The following is a 23378-nucleotide window of genomic DNA, read 5'->3' on the forward strand; positions in this document are numbered from 1 at the left end:
GGGGGAAAGTCCTTTTCATCAATCTTCCCCTGGTTTAGGAGCTTCCAAGGCGTAGGGACTCTGGGTCCAAAAGATGCGCTATTCTCTTGGCTCTTGTTCATTGGTGGTGTGAGGTCCCTGAGTCTCTCTGCTCGCTTCTCTCTTTTATATCTCAAAAGAGAGTGACTCAGGATGCAACCTAATCTTGTAGATTGAGTCCTGTCTGATTAACATAACTGCCTCTAATCCTGTCTCATTCACCGTATAGAGGTAGAATGTACAACACATAAGAAAATCACATCAGATGACTAAATGGTGGACAATCACACAATACTGAGAATCATGGCCTAGCCAAGTTGACACACATTTTTGGAGGGCACAGTTCAGTCCATGATACCATTTTGTACCATTACACTGGCAAATAAATAAAAGCACCTGGTTACCATCAAGGAGTAGTATTTTAGGTAAATTTTTCTTATTTTGCTTGATAGTATTTTTCATTCGTTTCAACTGACATTTTAGATTCTAATTACAAATACAATATAGAAATTTAAGCCAAAAAATATAAAGAAAACTGTTAAGACTAAAACATGGTCCCTCACCTACCCAGTCCTAAGTGTTCTTACATTACCTCATAGTCTTCCCGAGTTAAGAATGATCCCAAAATGAAGGTCTTCCGCAGTTATGTTTGCTTGGAGATGTTGGATAAACTATTAATTTCCCTGAAATTTGGTATTTTCACCTCCAAAGTGGGAACAGTGATATCATGAAAGGTTTAAATGAGAAAAGATGGATTTTCTATGAGGCCACTCTTTCCCCTTTGGCCTTCCGAAATGGTGGTGGTTTTTCCTGGCATACTAGTGGTTCCACAGGGTCCAGAGTAGGGGTTTGGTATCCTCCTTGCTCTTCAATATCCTTCCAAAACTATTCCACCTCGCCCATTTTTTTAACTGCCTGTTTTGACCTTAAAACACCACATTATACTAGCCATTATTCATTTAGCCAGCTACACCCTCTAAAACGGTAATTCCTGGTTAATTCCATGAAGATTGTATCTCTTGGTTCAATGTTTCTTCTCCAACAATGTTCCCGACATAGTTGGAGGCATTTAGAGTTCAAAAAGGGAAGTCTATGGAGTGTTTTCCGTTGGAGGATTTAGGAAAAGGGAAGAAACATTCTCAGTGTAGTAGTCTTCATTACTGCCTAGGCAGTAGGTACTTTGAAGGTTATTATCCTTGGGCATTATGGGAAGTGTAGTCTAACAGCTGGGTTTAAATGGGAAGCATTTCAACCCCAGAAGGGTGAGACTTTGAACGGCGTTCCCCTCCGGCATACTGGGAAGTGTAGTCCAGCAATTCTGTGGAGTCTGGGACTTCCAACTGGTGGCGCAGCGGTTAAGTGCTCGGTTACAGACTGTTAATCAAGGTTGGCGGTTTGAACCCGTCAGCTGGTCCGCGGGAGAAAGATGTGGCAGTCAACTGCCGAAAATACCAGAGCATTGGAAATCCTATGGTGCAGTTCTATTCTATCCTATAGGGTAGCTTTGAATCAGATTCAACTTGACCGCAATGGGTTTGGTTTGGGTTTTGAGAACCAGTTCTGTGGAATTCTGGGAAGTGTAGTCCAGCTGCGCTGTGCAGTCTCGGGCACTTCCGCTCAGGCAGGTAGTTCTGGGGGATTCTGGGAAGCGTGGTCCAGGAGCTCTGGAGTCGTAGGCACTTCCGCTTCAAGAGTGTGATGTTCCTTTCGTCTTTATCCCGTTACGGTGATAATTCAGTCTCGTGTTTCGCGACCTTCCAAACGTCGTGGGCCTTTGCTTGGGGTCAGCGAGGACTCAGATATCAATTTAGGGGAAAAAGAATCGCAGCGCAAGCGGATGTTGGAAAGGTGAGGACGACGGTTGCGTTCTCCTTGCAGAAGGTCTTCAGTTTGGGGCATTTGGCGCGTCCACGGTTTGGGGACCAGCTAGGGTGGTGCTTCGTTTGGTTTAAGGGTCTCTCAGTATCTCTGGTCCCGGAAGCCGCCTCCCTCCACCTTCCACACGCGCTTCACTTATTTTTGATATGGCATTGGGCGAGGTACTTCTCTCTGCCTCTGGTTGCTCTTCTGTAACGTAATGTAATGTGATGATTTTGAGAATTGAAGGAGTAGTATAAGTAAGTAGACCTTGGTGCAAACGGTTAATCGAAAGCTCGGAGGTTTGAGTCCATTCAGGGTACTTTGGCTACTGGGCTGAGGGCTAGGGACCATGGTCTTGGGACATCTAGCTCAATTGGCATAACATGGTCTATAAGGAAAATGTTCTAAATCCAACTGTGGTGAGTAGCGTCTGGGGTCTTAAAAGTTTGCGAGCGGCCATCTAAGACACATCTACTGGTTCATCTTGGCTGGAGCAAAGGAGATTGAAGGAAGCCAAAGACCAAAGGAAAAGATTAGTCTAAGGACTAATGGCTTACAGCTACTATAACCTCCACCAGACTGAACCCAGAACAACTAGATGGTGCCCGACTGCTCTAGTAAGGATCACAAGAGAGGATCCCAGACAAAGCTGGAGGCAAATGTAGAAGAAAATTGAAAATCACACACACACACAGACCAGGCTTGCTGGTCTGACAAAGACTGGAGGAACCTGGAGAGTATGGCCCCTGGGCCCCCCTTTAACTCAATACTGAAGCAACTCCTGAGGTTCACACTTCAACCAAAGATTAGGTCTGTAGGGGCAATAATAATCCATGCGAGGAACGTGCTTCGTAGTTCGATCGTGTATACCAGATGAATGGGCATACCAGCCCAAAAGCAAATACTAGAAGGCAGGAAGGGACAGGAAAACTGGATGAATGGAAATGGGGAACCCGCGCTGGAGAAAGGGAGAGTGTTGACACATTGTGAAGTTAGCAAGCAATGTCACAAGACAGTTTGTGTATTAACTGTTTAATGAGAATTTAATTTGCTCTGTAAACTTTCACCTAAAGCACAATTTTCAAAAAAAAAGATGTAAGAAAGGCCGCGATAGCTAATTCTGAAAAATCAATCATTGAAAATTCCCTGAATACAGTTCTACCCTGACACACGTGAGTGACTCAGCATCAATTGGTGATGGTGATTGTGATAGCTAAAGTGAATGCATTTCCATGGACTTGATTCCAGTTCATGGCTTCCCCATGTGTTACAGAGTACAACTGTAACCATAGGGTTTTCTTGGCTGTAATCTTTATAGAAGCACGTTACCAGGCCTTTCTTCCACAGCACCGCTGGTGGGTTTGAAACACCAACCTTTGGGTTAGTAGCCAAATGTCAACCACTTGCACCAACCAGAGACCTTGGTATTATAAGAAAAAGTCTTAAAACAGTGGTAAATCCCCTTGTTACTGCTAGTTAGCTTTTCAAGAAGCGCTCCATTTCCTGAAAGCTGTGAACCTCGGAGATGGAGTTGGAATTTCTACTGCAGTGGCCCTGGCCCTTCTCTCTGATCCCTACAGGAAACCAGATTTTCATGGATCCCTTCTGACCTTTTTAGGAAGATGTGCGTTGCTTCCAGCTGGAACGGGATGAGAAGAATTAACTTATTGGGGACAGTGACACAACCACTGTAATTCACAGCCTCCTTTCCTTCCCCAGCCCCAACTTTTCAAAAAGGAACACACCAAGGTAGAGGCCCTGAGTCTGGCTACTGGCAGCAGAGCCTCACGTGGCTAGGACTTGGCATTCTTCTTCTACAAAGATTTTCACTTAAATTGTAGAATCTGTGTGACATGTACCACGGCATGGGTAGTGAAATAATTACGCTTTAATCACTAAGTTCCGTTCTAAAGGTTTTATCCAAATTAATACATTTATGCCACACTGGCTCTGTGAAGTGGTACTACTTTTTTTTCCCCTCTGTTTTAAAGATGAGGAGATTGAGCCATGAGGAATATAAGTTATTTACACTTAATCACTCAACTAGTAGGAAGAGGAGCTGGGGTTGGAACCTAAGCAGTCTAAGTCCAGAGCCTGCGTTCATAAATTCTGTGGTATATTCTCCTTGAGCCACAGGGAACTGTCTGGAATCAGGTTGATTTGAGGAACTTTAAAAAGGAGGAGTAACAGACTTGAATATTTCTATGTTTTTTTTTTAAACATTCTAAGCTATGTCATTTGATTACAAGTAATATTTCATATTTTTGTATTCTCCACGACATTGTGGAGAAATCAGAAAATACAGAAATAAACAGAAAGAAAAAGTTTTTCATGACAGATAACTCCAAGATGTAGAGGTAGCAACTGTAAAGCTTGAGATGAATTTCTGGGTAGTGGTTCTTGGTGTATATTTGTATATTTATAAATGTTGAACAAAATTGATATACTTTTCACGTTTTTTCTCTTTATCTTTTTTAATTATGGAAATTTCCAAACACCTCCAAGAAAGAATATTATTGTTAAGGCAACAATCTGTCAGTGGAGACAGCCAAGCCAATAGAACAGATTTTCAGAGGTCACTTGTGACCTTCCCTCAACAGACAGATCACATCAGAAGTCCACTTATCTTACCATGTTCCTTTGGTAGAGATGACGTTTATGAGAACACTTGCATACTGCAGGATAGCATGTGCTTTTCCACAGCTGCAAAGAATTGAGATCCCTGACCACTCGTTTTCTAAGACCTTTCCACCTTGCAACAGTATCATAAGTGGAGACTGTTTAATTTCCTGTTTTACAGATGACAGAATTAAGGCAAAAAGATGATATTAATTTGTCCAAGAGACACAGCTTGTGAGGCACCATGTCAGGATTTGAACCCATATATATATTGGCCCCAGAACAGACTTTTATTCAGTATATTATAGAGTATCAATTTCTTTTGACCAGAATCAGAATTGGTGTCTTGGGAGCCACAAGGCAACACTGGTGATGGAACCAATGTGTGTAGCTGTGCAGAGTGTTCACTGAACCATGCTGAAAGGGCTCAGGGCTGTCTGGTGCCCATGTCATGCTGTGAATATCAAACCATGTGCAGTTGCAGCCATCTGACAAAGGGGCCACTTGGCTCATTCACAGTACGTGTACATGTAGGTGAGTGACATCTTGGGTCACCTTTTATGTCTTCTTTCTTCCTCCCAGTTCTACTTTCCCAGGACTCTGTGTATCTCAGGACTTTGTACACCACTATAAGCAGGAAGAAAAAAATGAGCATGTTCAAGGTGAGTAGGGCACGCCTTACGTAATTATGTAATTTTTTTTATGATTACATCATATTCCTGCTGATGTACCTTTTTATTTTTAACCACTTCTCACTCATAGGCATTTCGACAGCTTAATAGTTTTATTATTTTAAGGTATAGTGCAGTGACAGTTTTCCTATATAAAACCTTTTACCGCAAAAAGTGATTCTGAAAATCTGCCAGTCCTCAGTGTACTAGGAGCTCACTATTGAAAAGGTACATTTGACATGTGGTACATTGGCTGTTTGGTAGATAGAATATTCGGTAGATAGAATATTCAAATATGGCACAGTGCATCAGGGCCTAGATGGTGCTTCACACCAATATCATGGGATGTTATCACATAAGAGCTGGATCGAGCATCCCTGTGCCTGAGTCTCACTCTCGGTGTTTTATTTACTAATCTCCTTCTTTCCTTGATGTTCCTTCGTTGGTTTTCTCAATGTAATACATAACCTTAGTTTAAAAACGTCCTAGCGTAGTACTAGATTTGCCAGGCACTTGTGTTCTGTCACTGCATTTACTCCTCAGGGCAGCTCATGAGGAGGTGCTTCATCTCTTCTTCATTTTAAACATGTGAAATATGAGAAACCTGCTCAGGGTGCCACAGGAAACCAAGGGTCAGGAGCGGTTGGCATTTTGTTCAAGTAAAAGAGGGAGTCAAGAGGAAAGAGAAAGGGTTCTCCATTAGGGACTTGTGCTGTATAGTGTGGGTGCCTAAGATGGCTGTGATTTTAAAAATGGAAAATAATAGAAGTTAGGGAGGATGTGGAGGGATTGGAACCCTCCTCCATTGCTGCTGGGATTGTAAAATGGTACAGCAGTTGTGAAAACTATTTGGCAGTTCCTCAAAAAGTTAACTATAGACTTATCATATGACTCAGCAATTCCAGTCCTAGGTATAGACTGAAAAGAATTGAAAGCAGGAATAAAAACGTACTTGAACACCATGTTCATTGCAGCACTATTCATAATAGCCAAAAGATAGAAACAGCCTGAGTGTCCATCAACAAATTAATAAACAAAATGTGGAACGTCCATACAAGAGAGTATTACTCAACTATAAAGGGAAATGAAGTCCTGATACATGCTACAGCATGGGTGAAACTTGAAAACATTATGCTGAGTAAAGTAAATGAATTACAAAAGGACAAATATCGTATGATCCCACTTAAATGAAATACCTAGAATAGGCAAGTGTGTAGAGACCAAAGTTTATTAGTGATTACGAGGAACAGGCAAGCGGAGGCGGGGAAGGAGGACTCATTGCTCAGGAGACACTGAGCGTCTGTTAAGGGTAATGGAAAACTTAGGAAATGGATAATGGTAATGGTTGAACAACATGATGAATGTAACATCACCAAATTGTACATGTAAAAAATGTTAAAATGGCAAATATTTTATTATATACGTATGTCTTAGTTATCTAGTGCTGCCATAACACAAATACCACAAATGGATGGTTTTAACAAAGAGATTTATTTTCTCACAGTCTAGTAGGTTACAAGTCCAAATTCAGAGCGTCGGCTCCAGGGAAAGGCTTTCTCTCCCTGTTGGCCTTCTCATCAGTGTTTCCCCGGACGAGGAGCTTCTTCACGCAGGGCCCCTGGGTCTAAAGGGCGTGCTCTGCTCCTCGTGCTTCTTTCTTGATGGTATGAGGTCCCCATCTCTCTGCTTGCTTCCCTTTCCTTTTATTTCTTGAGAGATAAAAGGTGGTGCAGGCCCCACCCCAGGGAAACTCCTTTACCTTGGATCAGGGAGGTGACCTGAGGGAGGGTGGTATTACAGTCCCACACTAATCCTCTTAACATAAAATTACAGTCACAAAATGGAGGACAACCACACAATACCGGGAATCATGACCTAACCAAGTTGATACACACATTTTTGGGGGGACATAATTCAATCCATGACAATGTATTTACTATGTACAAACACAAAAAAGACTGGGTCTCATTTCAGACATCTGTTGCAAGCTCATAGGTCTCCGGGCCATCTGTACTTTGGACCAGCTGGCTACAAATTTGGCAATACTCACTACCCTCTTAGCATTGGTAATTCTCTGGAACATTTCACAGAACTCAAGAAAGATTATTACTTATAATAATTCTATTATAGCAAAGAGTGTAAATCATAACCAGCCAAAGGAAGAGATGCATAAGGCGAGGCTTGGTAGGGTCCCAAAGACAAAGCTTTCATTGTCTTCAAGGAATCATCACTCTACTGGCACATTGTTGTGTAACAGTATGCAGAATATTGTCAAGTCAACCAGGGAAATTCAGCTAAGCTTAGTGTCCAGAATTTTTAATAGGATTTCATTGCATAGGCATGATTGATTGAATCAAGGGCAGCCCCCCTCCCATCCTGGAAGTTGGGGTGATACCATGTGACTTAAAGCCCCAAATCTCTTGTCACATGGTTGGCGTTTCTGGCTGTACCAAGATGTGGCCATTCCCCATCCTGAGATGAAACAATCGGGTGTGGGCCCAGGAGTCCACGATGAATAACACAGACACTTCAATCATTGGAAAATTCCAAGGGTTATAGGCTACATTAGGAACCAGGGACAAAGCCAAGCAGATTCTTTGTTACACATCTGAAATAATATGTAGCCGTGAAATGGAATGAAATACTTAACAATAATGAAAATAATAAATAGAACTAGTGTTTCTTATGGAGCCCTGGTGGCACAGTAGTTAAGAGCTATGGCTGCTAACCAAAAGTTCAGCAGTTTGAATCCACTAGCCGCTCCTTGGAAACTCTGTGGGACAGTTCTACTCTGTCCTGTGGGTTAGCTCTGAGTTGGAATGAACTCGACGGCAACAGGTTTGGTTTTTGGTTTTGAATATTTGTTCACGGAGTCCCTGGATGGCCCAAGTGGTCGAACATTCAAGTACTAGCTGAAGTTTAGTGGTTTGAAGCCACCAGAGGCACCTCAAAAGACAGGCCTGGCAGTCTGCTTCTGAAAGGTCACAGCCTTGTAAAGCTTGTAGAGCAGTTCTACTCTGCACACATGGAGTCGCCCTGAGTCAGAATTGACTTGATGGAAACTAACAACATTAAACAACATTTGTGAAGTACTTCGTCTTAATTACTTAGCCACACACCGTTCCAAGTGCTATGTATATTGCCTTGTTTACTCCGTGAACCCGAACCCATGGACGTCAAGTGGATTTTGACTCATAGCAACCCTATTGGACAGAGTAGAACTGCCCCATAGGGTTCCCAAAGCTGTAAATCTTTATGGAAACAGACTGCCACATCTTTCTCCTGCTGTTCCCTGAAAGACCCCTTTAACTTAAGGCCATCATACATACAGGAGACAAGGTGTGTAGAAGAACTTGTGCCATGGCTAGTAAGGGACACTTGGGATGTGTGCTTAGGCATATTGGCTCCAATGCAGTACACTCAATGCTGCAATCAATAGGTGTGGTGTGTGACTTGAGTGTACAGAAGACAAACTGCATACCCGTTGAAGGAACCAAACCAAACCCCTTACCATTGAGTTGATTCTGACTCATCGTGGCCTGGGTTACAGAGTAGAATTGCTCCATAGGATTTTCTTTCATCTGTGTTTTTTTTTTTTTTTTTTTTGCCGTTTTTCTTATTGTGGTAAATACATAGGTAACGGAACATTTGCCGTTTCTACAGTCTTCACGTGGACAGTTCAGCGACGTTAACTGTGCTCATCGTGTTGTTCAGCCACCACCATTAACCGTTCCTGAAGTTTTTCATCGCCCTTACCAGAAGCTCATGCACCCTAAGCATAGCTCATTTACTTGTGAGGGAAGGAAACTCTGTATAGTTTTTTCACAGTCAAATAATGTGTTTTAAACAATTAAGACACCATATAGTGGTGAAAATTGAAAAACTCTCTTTAAGTTACTTAGTTGTAGGGAGACACAGTACAGTGTTTTCTCAGGCAAATAATGTGTTTCAACACACTAAAAGAGAAAAACACCAAACCCAGTGCCGTCGAGTCAATTCTGACTCATAGCGAGCCTATAGGACAGAGTAGAGCTGCCCCATAGAGTTTCCAAGGAGCGCCTGGCAGATTCAAACTGCCTACCCTTTGGTTAGCAACCGTAGCACTTAATCACTACACCACAAGGGTTTCCTTCAACACTATCTACTGCTAAAACCTTAGAAACTATGTTTAAATTACCTAATTGTGAGTGAGACTTCAGAGTTTTCTCAATCAAACAAAGTGTTTAGTCAAATAAAGGGTTATCATCGAGTTGATTATAACTCACGGAACTCCATGTGCTACAGAATACAGCTGAGCTCTGTAGGGTTTTCTTGGCTGTATGTAATCTTTATGGAATTAGATCTCAAGGCCTTTCTTCTATGGTACCACTGGGTGGGTTCAAACTACCAGCTTCTAGGTTAGTAGTTGAGCGCAAACCATTTGCGCCACCCGAGGACCTCCTCCCACCTCCCAATTCCTCCCAACCTTGTCAGTGCTGCCCCATTTCAAATGGGCAGTAGTTCTAAGACTGGGTATACTGGTGCTTGATGTTGCAGGAAGCAGTGGCTTTTAAGGACGTGGCTGTGGTCTTCACTGAGGAGGAGCTGGGGCTGCTGAACTCTGCCCAGAGGACACTGTACCAAGATGTGATGGTCGAGAACTTCTGGAACCTGGTCTCTGTGGGTGAGGACAGCCTCCCTCTGGAGTGTCTTTATCTCTTCAGGTGTTCAAGGTTTGGGGCTCTTGAAATGGTCACCAGGGCTTAAGAACCTGACAATTTTTAGTGGAATAGGGTAGAAAACATCAGCCTTCATTAGGAAGGAAGGAGCACGTTGCAGCACAAACTCTGGCCGATCGCATGAATGGTGTGAGAGCCAGTGGGGGGAGATTTAAGGAAAATAGACATTTGTTAAAAGTAGGTCAGCCTGTGTTTTAATAACACATTTTTATGCATATGTGTCTGGATCTTGAAATAAATGGTACTTTCTCAAGAGGGTCATATTAGAAAAAATGTTTGAAAATCACTGTGTTTGATGACTTGATGACCCAAATATTTAGTAAATTGTACCTTTAATGTGTTCATTTAAAATATGTGACTTTGCATGTTCACAGGGTATCAACTCTTCAAATAGGAAATATTCTACTTAGACGGGGAAAAAACGTTAAGGTTGCTGAAGTCGGCAACCCAAAGAAGGGGGAATTCAGGTCAGAATCAGCAAGGGGACGTCGTTATAGATGTCGGTCCATCGTTTTTACTTCTTGCCGCTGCAGTTGCCACTGCTTTGGTCCAAATTGCCAGGCCTCTTGCCTGCATTATTGTGACAGCTTTTGTGTTGGTTGCTTTGCTTCCACCCTTGCCCTCCTGCAGTCCATTCTGCACCTAGTAGCCAAAGTGATGCTTTGGAAATGTACGTCATATGGTCGTTTCTCTGCTTAAAATCCTTTATGAAGTCTTATTTTTTTGTTAAACTGAAAACCTCTTAAAATGGCTCATAGAGTCCTTCGTAGTCTGGTCTTCAGCCCCCTATTGCCTTTTGGGGCACCTGTCCTGTCTTTCCCTCTTGCTCAGTGTGTTCCTGCCACGTTGTCCTCCTTGCTTTTTCTCAAATAGTCAAGGATGCTGTATTAGTCTCCCATTGCTGCCATAAAACATGACCACACACCTAGAGGCTTGAGATAACATCAATGGATAGTCTTACAGTTCTGTAGATCAGAACTCTGATGTGGGCCTCACTGGGCTGAAATCTAGGAGTCAGCAGGGCTGCATTCCTGTCTGGAGACTAGAGGACCATTCATTTTCTGGCCTGTTCTAGCTTCTCTTGTTGTCAGGTGCTGTCCAATCGGCTCTGACTCACAGCGACCCTATGTACCACAGAACAAAACACTGCCTAGTCCTGTACCATCCTCAGAATTGTTGCTATGCTTGAGCCTGTTGTTTTAGCAACTTTGTCAGTCCATCTCATTGAGGGTCTTCCTCTTTTCCACTGACCCGCTACTTTACCAAACATGATGTCTGTCTCCAGGGACTGGTCCTTCATGATAACATGTCCAAGGTATGTGAAACTCAGTCTTACCATCCTTGTTTCTAAGAAGCATACTGGTTGTACTTCTTCTGAGACAGATTTGTTTGTTCTTTTAGCAGTCCATGGTGTATTCAATATTTTTCACCAACACCACAATTCAAAGGCATCAGTTCTTCCTTTGTCTTCCTTATTCATCATCTAGATTTTGCATGCATGTGAGGCGATTGAAAACACCATGGCTTAGGCCAGGCACACCTCAGTCTTCAAGGTGACATCTTTGCATTCCAACACTTTAGAGAGGTCTTTTGCAGCTGATTTGCCCAGTACGATGTGTCTTGATTTCCTGACTCCTGGGCGTTGATTGTGGATCCAAGTAAAATGAAATCCTTGACAACCTCACTCTTTTCCCTGTTTATCATGATGTTGCTTATTGGTCCAGTTGTGTGGATTTTTGTTGTCTTTATGTTGTGGTGTAATCCATCCTGAAGGCTGTGGTCTTTGATATTCATTAGTAAGTGCTTCAAGTCCTCTTCACTTTTTTTTTTTAATTGTGCTTTAAGTGAAAGTTTACAAATCAAGTCAGTCTGCCATATAAAAATTTATATACACCTTGCTATATACTCCTAGTTGCTCTCCCCCTAATAAGACAGCACACTCCTTCTCTCCATCCTGTATTCCTGTATCCATTCAGCCAGCTTCTGTCCCCCTCTGTCTTCCCATCTCCCCTCCAGACAGGAACTGCCCACATAGTCTCATGAATCTACTTGAGCCAAGCAGCTCACTCCTCACCATTACCATTTTCTAATCCCTGTCTGAAGAGTTGGCTTTGGGAATGGTTACAGTCTTGGACTAACAGAAGGTCTGGGGACCATGACCTTCGGGGTCCTTCTAGTCTCAGTCAGACCATTAAATCTGGTCTTTGTACGAGAGTTTGAGGTCTGCAGCCCACTGCTCTCCTGCTCCATCAGGGATTCTCTGTTGTGTTCCCTGTCAGGGCAGTCTTTGGTTATAGCTGGGCACCATCTAGTTCTTCTGGTCTCAGGCTGATGTAGTCTCTGGTTTATGTGGCCCTTTTTGTCTATTGGGCTCATAATTGCCTTGTGTTTTTGGTGTTCTTCATTCTCCTTTGATCTAGGTGGGTTGAGACTAATCGATGCATCTTAGATGACTGCTTGCCAGCATTTAAGAGCCCGGATGCTACCCATCAAAGTGGGATGCAGAATGTTTTCTTAATAAATTTTATTATGCCAGTTGGCCTAGATGTCCCTGAAACCATGGTCCCCAGACCCTTGCCCCTGCTACTCTAGTCTTTGAAGCGTTTGGCTTATTCAGGAAACTTCTTTGCTTTTGGTTTAGTCCATTTGTGCTGACCTCTCCTGTATTGTGCATTGTCTTTCCCTTCACCTAAAATAGTTCTTATCTACTATCTAATTAGTGAATACCCCTTTCCTTCCCTCCCTCCCCACCCTCGTAATCATCAAAGAATATTTTCTGTGTTTAAACTATTTCTTGAGTTTTTATAATAGTGACCTCCTACAATATTTGTCCTTTTGCAACTGACTAATTTCACTCAGCACAATGCCTTCCATATTCCTCCATGTTATGAAATGTTCCACGGATTCATCATCGTTCTTTATTGATGTGTAGTATTCCATTGTGTGAACACACCGTAACTTATTATCCTTCATCCGTTGATGGGCACCTTGGTTGCTTCCATCTTTGCTATGAACAGTGCTGCAATGAACATAAGTCCTCTTCACTTTCAGCAAGCAGAGTTGTGTCATCTGCATAACACAGGTTGTTAATGAGTCTTCCTCCAATGCTGATGCCACGTTTTTCTTCATATAGTCCAGCTTCTAAGATTATGTGCTCTCCATACAGATTGAACAGGTATGGTGAAAGGATAGAACCCTGATGCACGTCTTTCCTGACTTTAAACCATGAAATGTCCCCTTGTTCTGTTTTGAATGACTGCCTCTTGATCTATATACAGGTTCCTCATGAGCACAAGTAAGTGTTCTGGAATTCCCACTCTTCACAGTGTTATCCGTAATTTGTTGTTATCTACGCAGTCGAATGCCTTTGCATAGTCAATAAAATACAGGTAAACATCTTTCCGATATTCTCTGCTTTCAGCCAGGATTCATCTGGTATCAGCTATGATATCCATGGTCCCATGTCCTCTTCTGAATCTGGCTTGAGTTTCTGGCAGTTGCCTATTAATGTATTGCTGAAATCACTTTTGAATGATCTTTAGCAAAATTTTTGTTGCGTGTGATATTAATGATATTGTTCGATAATTTCCACGTTCTGTTGGATCACCTTTCTTGGGCATAGGCATAAATATGGATTTCTTCCAGTCAGTTGGCCAGGTGGCTGTCTTTCATATTTCTTGGCATAGATGAGTGAGCGTTTCCAGCGCTGCATCCGTTTGTTGAAACATCTCAATTGGTATTCTGTCAATTCCTGGAGGCTTGTTTTTCAGGAATGCCTTCAGTACAGATTGGACTCTTCCTTCGGTACCATCGGTTTCTGATCCCATGCTGTGTCCTGAAATGGCTAAACATTGATCAATTCTTTTTGGTTCAGTGACTCTCTGTATTTCCTTCCATATTCTTTTGATGCTTCCTGTGTCATTTACGATTTTCCCTGTAGAATCCTTCAATATTGCAACTTGAGGCTTAAGTACTTTCTTCAGTTCTTTCAGCTTGAGAAATGCCAGGTGTGTTCTTCCCTTTTGGTTTTCTACCTCCGGGTCATTATAATACTTTGTCTTCTTGAGCCACCCTTTGAAATCATCTGTTCAACTCTTTAGCTTCATTATTTCTTCCTTTTGCTTTAGCTAGCTGACACTCAAGAGCAAATTTCAGAGTCTCTTCTGACATCCATTTTGTTTTTTTTCTTTCTTTCCTATCTTTTTAATGACCTTTTGCTTTCTTCATGTATGATGTCCTTGATGTCATTCTATAACTCATCTGGTCTTCAGTCATTAGTGTTCAATGTGGCAAATCTATTCTTGAGATGATCTCTAAATTCAGGTGGGATATACTCAAGGTCATATTTTGGCTCTCGAGGACTTGCTCTGATTTTCTTCAGTTTCAGCTTTAACTTGCATGTGAACAATTGATGGTCTGTTCCACAGTTGGCCCCTGGCCTTGTTCTGACTGATGATATTGAGCTTTTTCATTATCTCTTTCCACTGATGTAGTCAGTCTGATTCCTGTGTATTCCATCTGGCAAAGTCCATGCGTATAGTCACCATTTATGTTGGTGAAAAATGGTTTTCCCAATGAAGTCGTTGGTCTAGCAAAATTCTGTCATGTGATCTCTTGTATTATTTCTATTCCTAAGGCCATATTTTCCTACTACTGATCTTTCTTCTTTTTTTCCAACTTTCACATTCCAATCATCAGTAATTATCAATGTTTCCTGATTTCATGTTTGGTCAGTTTCATACTATATAACTTGGTAAAAAATCTTCTATTTCTTCATCTTTGGCCTTAGTGGTTGGTGCATGAGTTTGAACAGTAGTTGTAGTAACTGGTCTTCCTTGTAGGCCTATGGATATTATCCTATCACTGACAGCATTGTACTTCAGGATAGATCTTGAAATGTTCTTTTGATGAAGACTACAATGTCATTCCTCTTCAAGTTGTCATCCCCAGCATAGTAGACCATATGATTGTCTGATTCAAAATGGCCAATATGAGCCCATTTCAGCTCACTAATGCCTAGGATATTGATCTCTATGCATTCCATTTCATTTTTGATGATTTCTAATTTTCCTAGATTCATAGGGTCGCTATGAGTCAGAATCGACTTGACGGCAGTGGGTTTAGTTTGGTTTTTTGGTCACACTTCGTACGTTCCAGGTTCTAATTATTAGTGGATGTTTGCAGCTGTTTCTTGTCATTTTGAGTCATGCCACATCAGCAAATGAAGGTCCCAAAAGCTTGACTCCATCCACATCATTAAAGTCAACTGTATTTTGAGGAGGCAGCTCTTCCCCAGTCGTCTTTTTGAGTGCCTTCCAATCTGAGGGGCTCATTTTCTGGCACTATACCAGACACTGTTCACTGCTGTGCATAAGGTTTTCACTAGCTAATTCTTTTCAGAAGTAGATGGCCAGGTCCTTCTTCCTAGTCTGTCTTAGTCTGGAAGCTCAGCTGAAACCTGTCTGCCATGGTTGACCCTGCTAGTATTTTAATACCAGTGGCATAGCTTCCAGCATCACAGCAACATGCAAGCCCCCACAGTATGACAAACTGACAGATGCATGGCATCTAAAGGCTGCCAGAGTCCTTGGCTTACGGTCCCCTTCTTCCATGTTCAAAGTCAGCAGCGTTGCCTCACTCTGACCGTTCTTCTGTGGTCGTATTTCACTCTGACTCTCCTGTCTTGCTCTTCCACTTTTAAGAACCGTTTTGAATACATTAAACCACCAGACTTTGTAGGATAATCTTTGTATTTTAAGTCCACTGATTAACAGCTTTAATTCCATCTGCCATGTTAATTTCCTTATGCCATGTGACCTAACATACTGTCAGTTTTGAGAATTAGGATTTGGAAATCTTTGTGGGACCATTATTTTGCCTACTAGATGCCTCTGTCTCACACCCATTTACTTGCTCTCACTCTGCCTGGAGTACTCTTTCACCTGAAATCTTTCTGACCCCATTCCTTACTTTATTCAGGTCTCTGCTCTGTTTTAATATCATAAAAGAGTCCTTCTCTGACCTGTCTATTTAAAATACCATCTGCTCTTTGCTGTCCTTGCCCTGCCTTATTTTCTGTCACCTATTGTTTTGCCAGGCGCTCCTTGGAAACTCTATGGGGCAGTTCTACTCTGTCCTATGGGGTCGCTATGAGTCGGAATCGACTCGACGGCACTGGGTTTGGTTCGTTTTTGGATTGTTGTTTACTTGTTCATTGCCTATATTTCCCCACTGGAATGTTATCTCCAGGGGTGGAGGAATTTTGTCTGTTTTGTTCATTGCTGTTTCCTTGGAGCCTAGAATTGTCTTCATACATGGCAGATGTTTATATATATTTGTTGACTTAAGCCAGAAAACCAAATCCGTTGCCCTTGAGTCGATTCCGACTCACAGGGACCCTAAAGAACAGAGTAGAACTGTCCGATAGGGTTTCCAGGGAGGAGCTGGTGGATTCAAACTGCTGAACTTTTGTTAGCAGTCATAGCTCTTAACCACTACGCCACCAGGGTTTCCTTGTTGACTTAAGGAATGAGTTAATGCTGTCTCACTGAGTCATGGAGATAGCTAACAGTAATAGTTGTTGCACAATCCCAAATAATGAAGCACATTGCACACTATTTGTTGTCTTCTGGTAAACACCTAACCAAGTTCTACTTTCTTAGGTACCTTTGTGGTGAGTGTGTGTATGCATGCACTTGACCCACATCCTAGGGAAGTTTTAAACATTGTGTTTGTGACCATGCTGAGTAACGTGCTTTCCCGGAGAAAAGAAGAGAATATTCATTTATAAGAAGAGAGACTTTTTTGTGTAAGAATTCTGATGTCTACTTTTGAGACAGGCCCCTCAGAAAAGGCAAAGGAGAAAATCTCTTTCCTAACGTGCCAGACAATAACTAGGCAAGCTTCTTTCTCTTGAAAGATTGGACAGTTAGAGTCCATTCAGTTCTTCCAAAGTCCACATCCACGTCACTGCCCCAGGTTTCCCCTTCCCTGTGCTAGACAGGGAACATTTAGGATGAGAGTAAGATGAATCACACAGCTGAGTGTTGCCTATGCTACTGGTCATCTGTGGTTCAAAAATATAGCGTACATTTTTTTTTTTCCTACAAAATTAGCCATTAAGTGCTAAAAAAGAGCATAGATTTTGTGTAATTTTCCTTTTATAATGGCCTGGTGTTTCACTTTGAACTGTTGGGATGTTAAAATCTGGAAAGAATCGTGAGACTGCCCATTTAAAATTGAAACTTCCTCAACCAGACTCCTGCTCCCCCTCCAAAAATTACTATTGTAAAGTGACAGTTTATTAAATATAACAATAAACTACAAGCTCTCCCAAGAGATAGACACTTAACCTATTGTTTTTCCAAGTTTCCGCCATTGGAACTTACCATTCTATTTGAACCATTTGTTTAATTATCGCCATGGTAACTTCCTCAACCAAACTTTTCCAGCTGTTTTGCACATGAGCCATAGAAAGAAATGTGTCTCATTGTAACCAGGGGAGGCATTGCATTTCTACATAGATTTTACAAGGCATTTCACGTTAGGACATCTTTTCTGCTTGGGTTGGTGCTCTGATAGTTTCTGCTCTGTTTAATTTTCTAACTGTGTATCACAGGCTATTAAATGTGTCTCTGAGATCAAAATGAGCTACAGTCTTCAATTTGAAAAACGGTTGTGAAAGGCTGATTTATGTATGTCCTAAGTTTTTCCACATACTGTTTTCAAAATGACAGCCCAAAGCCTTAGGAGTCAGTGTGCATAGGCCCTCGTGCTTTGTTTTCACCCTACGTGATTTTTAAACCTTTGACTTTCTCATCAGCCTCATCACTGTGGTGAACCCTGTATCTGGGACACCCTTTCAACTTCTCTTCATAACTGCAATTTCCTGCCCTTTTCGTACTTTAGATCTCTTACTTGGAAGAGCTCTTTTGCTTCTATGACTTGACTTAGACCTTCACATAAAAGTGAAACTGGGATGCATTTATTCATTCACCATGTATTTACTGAGTGCCCACCATGTGCCAGGCACTGTTCTGGGCAGTGGTTATAAAATAAGTAATAGTATAAATGCTTGTCCTTATTGATCCTGCCTTGTGGTGGGAAAGACGTGCGATAAACTACCAATGGCTTACGGTATGTCAGATGGTAATGAGTGTTGTGTAGAACGTAAACAGGATCAAGAGGATGGATCACCAGAGATGAAGTGACAAGGACCATTTTTTATTTTACATTGACCTCTTTGATGGACTGGCATTTGAGTAGGGACCTAAAAGTGAGGAGCTATCTATGCGGCTATCTGAGAATAGTCCCAGGCAGATCCTAAGTCTCTTTCTAGGACTGGCTTTCAGAGTTTGCACTGTGCCCTGCTCCTTTCCTTCACCCAAGTTCTGTCTCTTTGTAGAAGATTAACTTTTGCTTTTTCACTTCCCGGAGATCTAAATCACTGCCAGGTTTCAGAATAATGTATGTTACCATTTCAACTTCCTTTCCCCTTTGGCCTAATGGAAGAAACTTCCTGGAAGGAACTAAAGGTCTACCGCTCATAAGCTGTGTTTTCGTCACTATGTGACAGTATTTTATCCCAAATCTGCAAGTAATTTAAACCCCTCTAGGACCTCACATTCCGCTGAACACTGGAGTAGCTGTCTAATAAAATAACCCCAGGCAGAGTTATATAGAGGTTCTTTATCAGATGGCTTCCGAAACAAAAGGCAGCTGTTAATTGACCATTCCTACTGAAAGGGAATCTAATTTCTTTAACATTTCTTCAGAAGTATGTACTTTTTCACTTTTAATTAAGAACTTTACACGGGAAAAAAAAAATCTCTAAACATTTCCTATATTTACATGTGTTTGTATAAATTTAGAAACTAGAGTATTAATAAGGATAAATGTTTTTGAAAAAAACATTTCTAGAGTTAAATTATTTTAGAGTTGGTCAGGCTGGTTTTCAGTAGTTTTTAACTAAAGTATTACAATGAAAGCTGTGAAAGCTGTAACTTGATAGGACTGCCTTGGTTTTCCAGGTCTTGTGAGTTTCCGCCTTTGACAGGGTGCAGTCTTACAACTTTTCTATCACTCATTTTGGTGGCAAATATTTGAGTTTTCCTTCTCTGACAGGTTTTTGCATTACACAGTTTCCAGCTTTTGCAGGTTTTACTGTATCTGTATCAACACAGAAAAATTAGATCAGGTATAAATGTTTTACAGAATTTTCAGGAAAACTTTTAATAAGTATATATGTGATGTTTAATTTTAGGCCATGGTTCCCAGTTTTTTGACCAAATGGTGATCTAGTTGCTGTGATGGAGTAGTTACATGTGATCAAAGCAGCTGGCCTTGGGTAGAGCTGATTACCTTCCATATGCAATGTAATCACTTTCCATAATATAATCTAATATAATGTAATCAGTCAGTTGAAAAGAAAGTTCCCCTCAGGTGTGTTCTGCCTCCAAACTATAAATAGATATTTTGGCAGAAGTCTCAAACACAGAGAAAGAAAGATGCCATGTGTGGATCATCTACAAGCCAAGGAACCAAGGAACTCCTAGGACTACTGACAAGGAAGGAATTGACACAGCCGAGATTCTGATTTGGACTTTTAATGTCCAGAATTATGAGAAAATAAATTTCTATTCTTTTAAGCCACGCACTTGTGGTATTTATGTTACAGTAGTACTAGTTAACTAACATGATATTATTAGTTTTCTAGAGCTGCCATAACAAAATACCACAAACCAAGTGGCTTACAAGAGTAGAAATTTATTGTCTCACAGTTCTGGAGGCTAGAAACCCAAATCAACATGTTAGGTGGACCATACTCCCTTCGAGGTCTCTACGGGAAGATCCATTCTTGTCTCTTTCAGCTTTTGGCAATCCGAGGCATTCCTTGGCTTGCAGCTGCACTGTCATACGATGTTCTTTTGTGTCTGTCTGTCTCTGTGTCTCTTCTCTTTTATAAAGATATCAGTCCATTGGATTAGGACCCACCTACTCCAGTATGGCTTCTGTTAACTAACAATGTCTTCAAAGACCCTGTTTCTAAACAAGGCCGCTTCACAGAAACAGGGATTCAGTCTTCAACATACCTTTTTGGGGGACACATTTCCAATCATGACAAAGTAAATATAAACACAGGTATTTGATATTTACAATATGTTGTTATTGTTGTTAGCTGCCATCAAATTGGGCCCTGATTCATGGTGACCCCATGTACAGTGGGACTGGACCATTGTGATCCATAGGATTTTCATTGGCTGATTTTCAGAAGTAGTTCGCCGGGCCTGTTTTTCTTAATCTTAGTCTAGCTACTCAGCTGAAACTTATTCAGTGTCATAGCAACCCACAAGCCTCCACTGACAGATTAGTGGTGGCTGTACTTCAGGTGCATAGAACCAAATATGAAAAGTATTGATTACATTATTGCTTTTCCTTACAATTCCATATGATGCATATTTTATGTATGTTCATAATTTATTAGTTCCATAATTTACTGTCCAAGACTGTACACTAACTTTGTAATTCAATAAAAATAGCAACAAGTTCACACTTCGAATCATTATTTGTTTGTTGTTGTTTTTTAATTCTTTGATTTCTAACCTCTCCATTATGTAGGAGACTTGGTGTTGTCTAACAAGTCTCTTTAATGCTTAGTGGATAGGAGACTAGTGGACCACATTTTTGTTTCTGTAAGCTTGTAAACCAGAGAGCACTATACACAGTGAAAAAATCAAACCGAATCATCCCTTGGTTAGTTAAAATCTCATGCTCTGTCCTAAGTGTGAATGAAATCTTGAAACTTGACTGAACAAAGCTTTCACTTTTCCACATCTCTGAATTCTCTGTCATCATAGGATGCAAGATCGCCCACAGTGAGATGGAGACTTCTATAGAACCACGACCACACGAGGAGTTTTCCTGCTGGCAGATGTGGCAACAAATTGCAGTTGACCTAACCAGACATCAAGACTGCATGATAAATAGTTCTCAGTTCCACAAACAAGGTGATTCCCCTTGCCAGGTTGGGGCAGGACTATCTATTATTCACACAGAAGTGAAACCTTATCAGTGTGGTGAGTGTAAAAAAACCTTCAGTGATGTCTCCAGCTTTGATCTTCACCAACAGTCACACTCAGGAGAGAAGTCTCATACCTGTAGCGAGTGTGGAAAAGACTTCCGTTATAGCTCCGTTCTTCATATTCATCAGAGAGTTCACATGGGAGAGAACAGCTTTAAGTATGATGGCTGTGGTAAGACATTCAGTCAGAGCTCACATCTCCAAACTCATCAGAAAGTCCATGCTGTAGAGAAACCACACAAATGTGAGACATGTGGGAAAGGCTTCCGTTCTAGGTTTGCACTTAATTTTCATTGCAAAATTCACACGGGAGAGAAACCTTATAATTGTGAAGAATGTGGAAGAGCTTTCATTCATGCTTCATATCTTCGGGAACATCAGAGAATCCACAATGAGGAGAAACCTTTCAAATGTGATGAATGTGGCGAGAACTTTCGTCGTAGGTCAACACTTAATATCCATTATATGCTCCATACGGGAGAGAAACCATACAAATGTGCAGACTGTGGGAAAGACTTCCGTCAGTCTGCTGGTCTTCGGACCCATCAGAGAATCCATAGTGGAGAAAAACCATTCAAATGTGAAGTGTGTGGGAAAAACTTCAGTAGGAGATCACACCTTCGATCCCATCTGGGAGTCCACACAACAGAGAGACCATACAGATGTGTTCTGTGTGGGAAGAGCTTTATGATGAAATACAATTATAAATTTCATCTGGTAGTCCACACCGGAGATAAACCCTATAAATGTGAGATGTGTGGGAAGTGCTTTAGTCGTAGAGGAGATTATAATATTCATTGTAGAATCCACACAGGAGAGAAACCCTATACTTGTGACCAGTGTGGGAAGGACTTCAGCCGTAGATCAGCACTTAAAGATCACTGCAGAGTGCACACAGGAGAGAAGCCTTATAATTGTGAGGAGTGTGGAAAGTGCTTCAGTCGTCGATCAGAGCTTAATGTTCATTGCAAAGTCCACAAGGGAGAGAAACCTTATAACTGTGAGGAATGTGGCAGGGCCTTCATTCAGGCTTCACGTTTCCGGGAGCATCAGAGAATCCACACTGGGGAGAGACCATTCAAATGTGATACATGTGGTAAAAACTTCCATTTAAAATCAACACTTTATAATCATTGCAAAATCCACACAGGAGAACAGCCATACAAATGTGAGGAGTGTGGGAAGGGCTTCAACTTTCCCTCGAAACTTTATGTCCATAAGAGCATCCATACAGGAGAGAAACCATATAATTGTGCACAGTGTGGGAAGCACTTTAGTCGGGGTTCCTATCTTAGGAAACATCAGAGAGTTCACAGTGGAGAAAAGCCACTCAAATGGGAAGAGTGGAAAGAGATGTGGTCAGAATTTGCACCTTCAGTCCCATCAGAGGGTTCACAGTGGAGAAAAGGTGTACAGATGTGAAGAGGGTGGGTAGGACTTCAAGTGGAACTTGAACCTTGATAATCATAAGAAGGTCCACATGGGAGAGGAGCCATGTAAGTGTGGGAATATGGTACATAATCATGCCTGAAGTTGCCAACTTTATCAGAGTGTCCATACTTGAGAGAAACTATACAGGTGTGATATGTTTCATAAAATCTTCCATCATTCTTCTGAATTTCAGAGAATTCACACTGGAGAGAAACGTTACAAATATGAGGCATGTGGTTAGCACTTTTGGATGAGTTCATATCTTCTAAGTCATTGAAGAATACATCCAAAATGAAAGTCATTGCTGTTGAGTTGATTCTGACTCATGTTATGGAGTAGAATTGCTCCATTGGCTTTTCTTGGCTGTAAGGAGCCCTGGTGGTGCAATGGTTAAGTGCTTGGCTGCTAACCAAAAATCTGGCAGTTCAGACCCACCAGTTCAAACATCAGGAAGTCCACAGTAGAGAAAAGCCATTCAGATATAAAGAGTGGGAAGAGATTTGTTCAGAATTCACACCTTCAATTCCATCAGGATCCATGCTGGAGAAAAGACATACAGATGTGAGCAGTGTGAGGAAAGCTTCAAGTGAAAAAGTAATCTTGAGAAAACATCAGAGGGTCCACAGGGGAAGGAATCATATTAGTGTGGGGAGTGTGGTGAGTACTTCATCAGGCTTCACGTCTCCAACTCTGTCACTGTCCACACTGGAGAAAAACCATACAAATGCAATATGTTTGGTAAAATCTTTCATCGCTCTTGAGAACTTAAGTATCAGAGAATTCACACAGGGGACAAAATATTAAAAATGTGAGTGAGACATGTAGTTAGCACTCCTGGTTGTGGTCAGAGTCATCAAAAAATCCATAGTGGTTAAAAACTTCATAAAAGTGATGAGAGTGGCAAGAATGTATAGACTCCTCAGAGTAAAGAGATAAGATGATGTTCTGTAAAAATTGATGTGTAACCTGAATTCTTGTAAT

General features: G+C 41.4%; 1 protein-coding gene across 1 annotated transcript; it reads left to right on the forward strand.

Annotated features, from left to right (window-relative positions):
• Positions 1-1226: 1226 nt before the first annotated feature.
• Positions 1227-22388, forward strand: LOC100658832 (zinc finger protein 234-like). The gene is given in 5 exon segments (XM_023543136.2): positions 1227-1866; positions 5080-5159; positions 9705-9831; positions 10261-10353; positions 20743-22388. Coding segments are annotated over 4 exon segments (1881 nt in total). The 5' UTR covers positions 1227-1866; positions 5080-5144.
• The last annotated feature ends 990 nt before the right edge of the window (positions 22389-23378 follow it).

The sequence above is a fragment of the Loxodonta africana genome, chromosome 11 (genome assembly GCF_030014295.1).
Source record: "Loxodonta africana isolate mLoxAfr1 chromosome 11, mLoxAfr1.hap2, whole genome shotgun sequence".
Taxonomy (NCBI): Eukaryota; Metazoa; Chordata; class Mammalia; order Proboscidea; family Elephantidae; genus Loxodonta; species Loxodonta africana.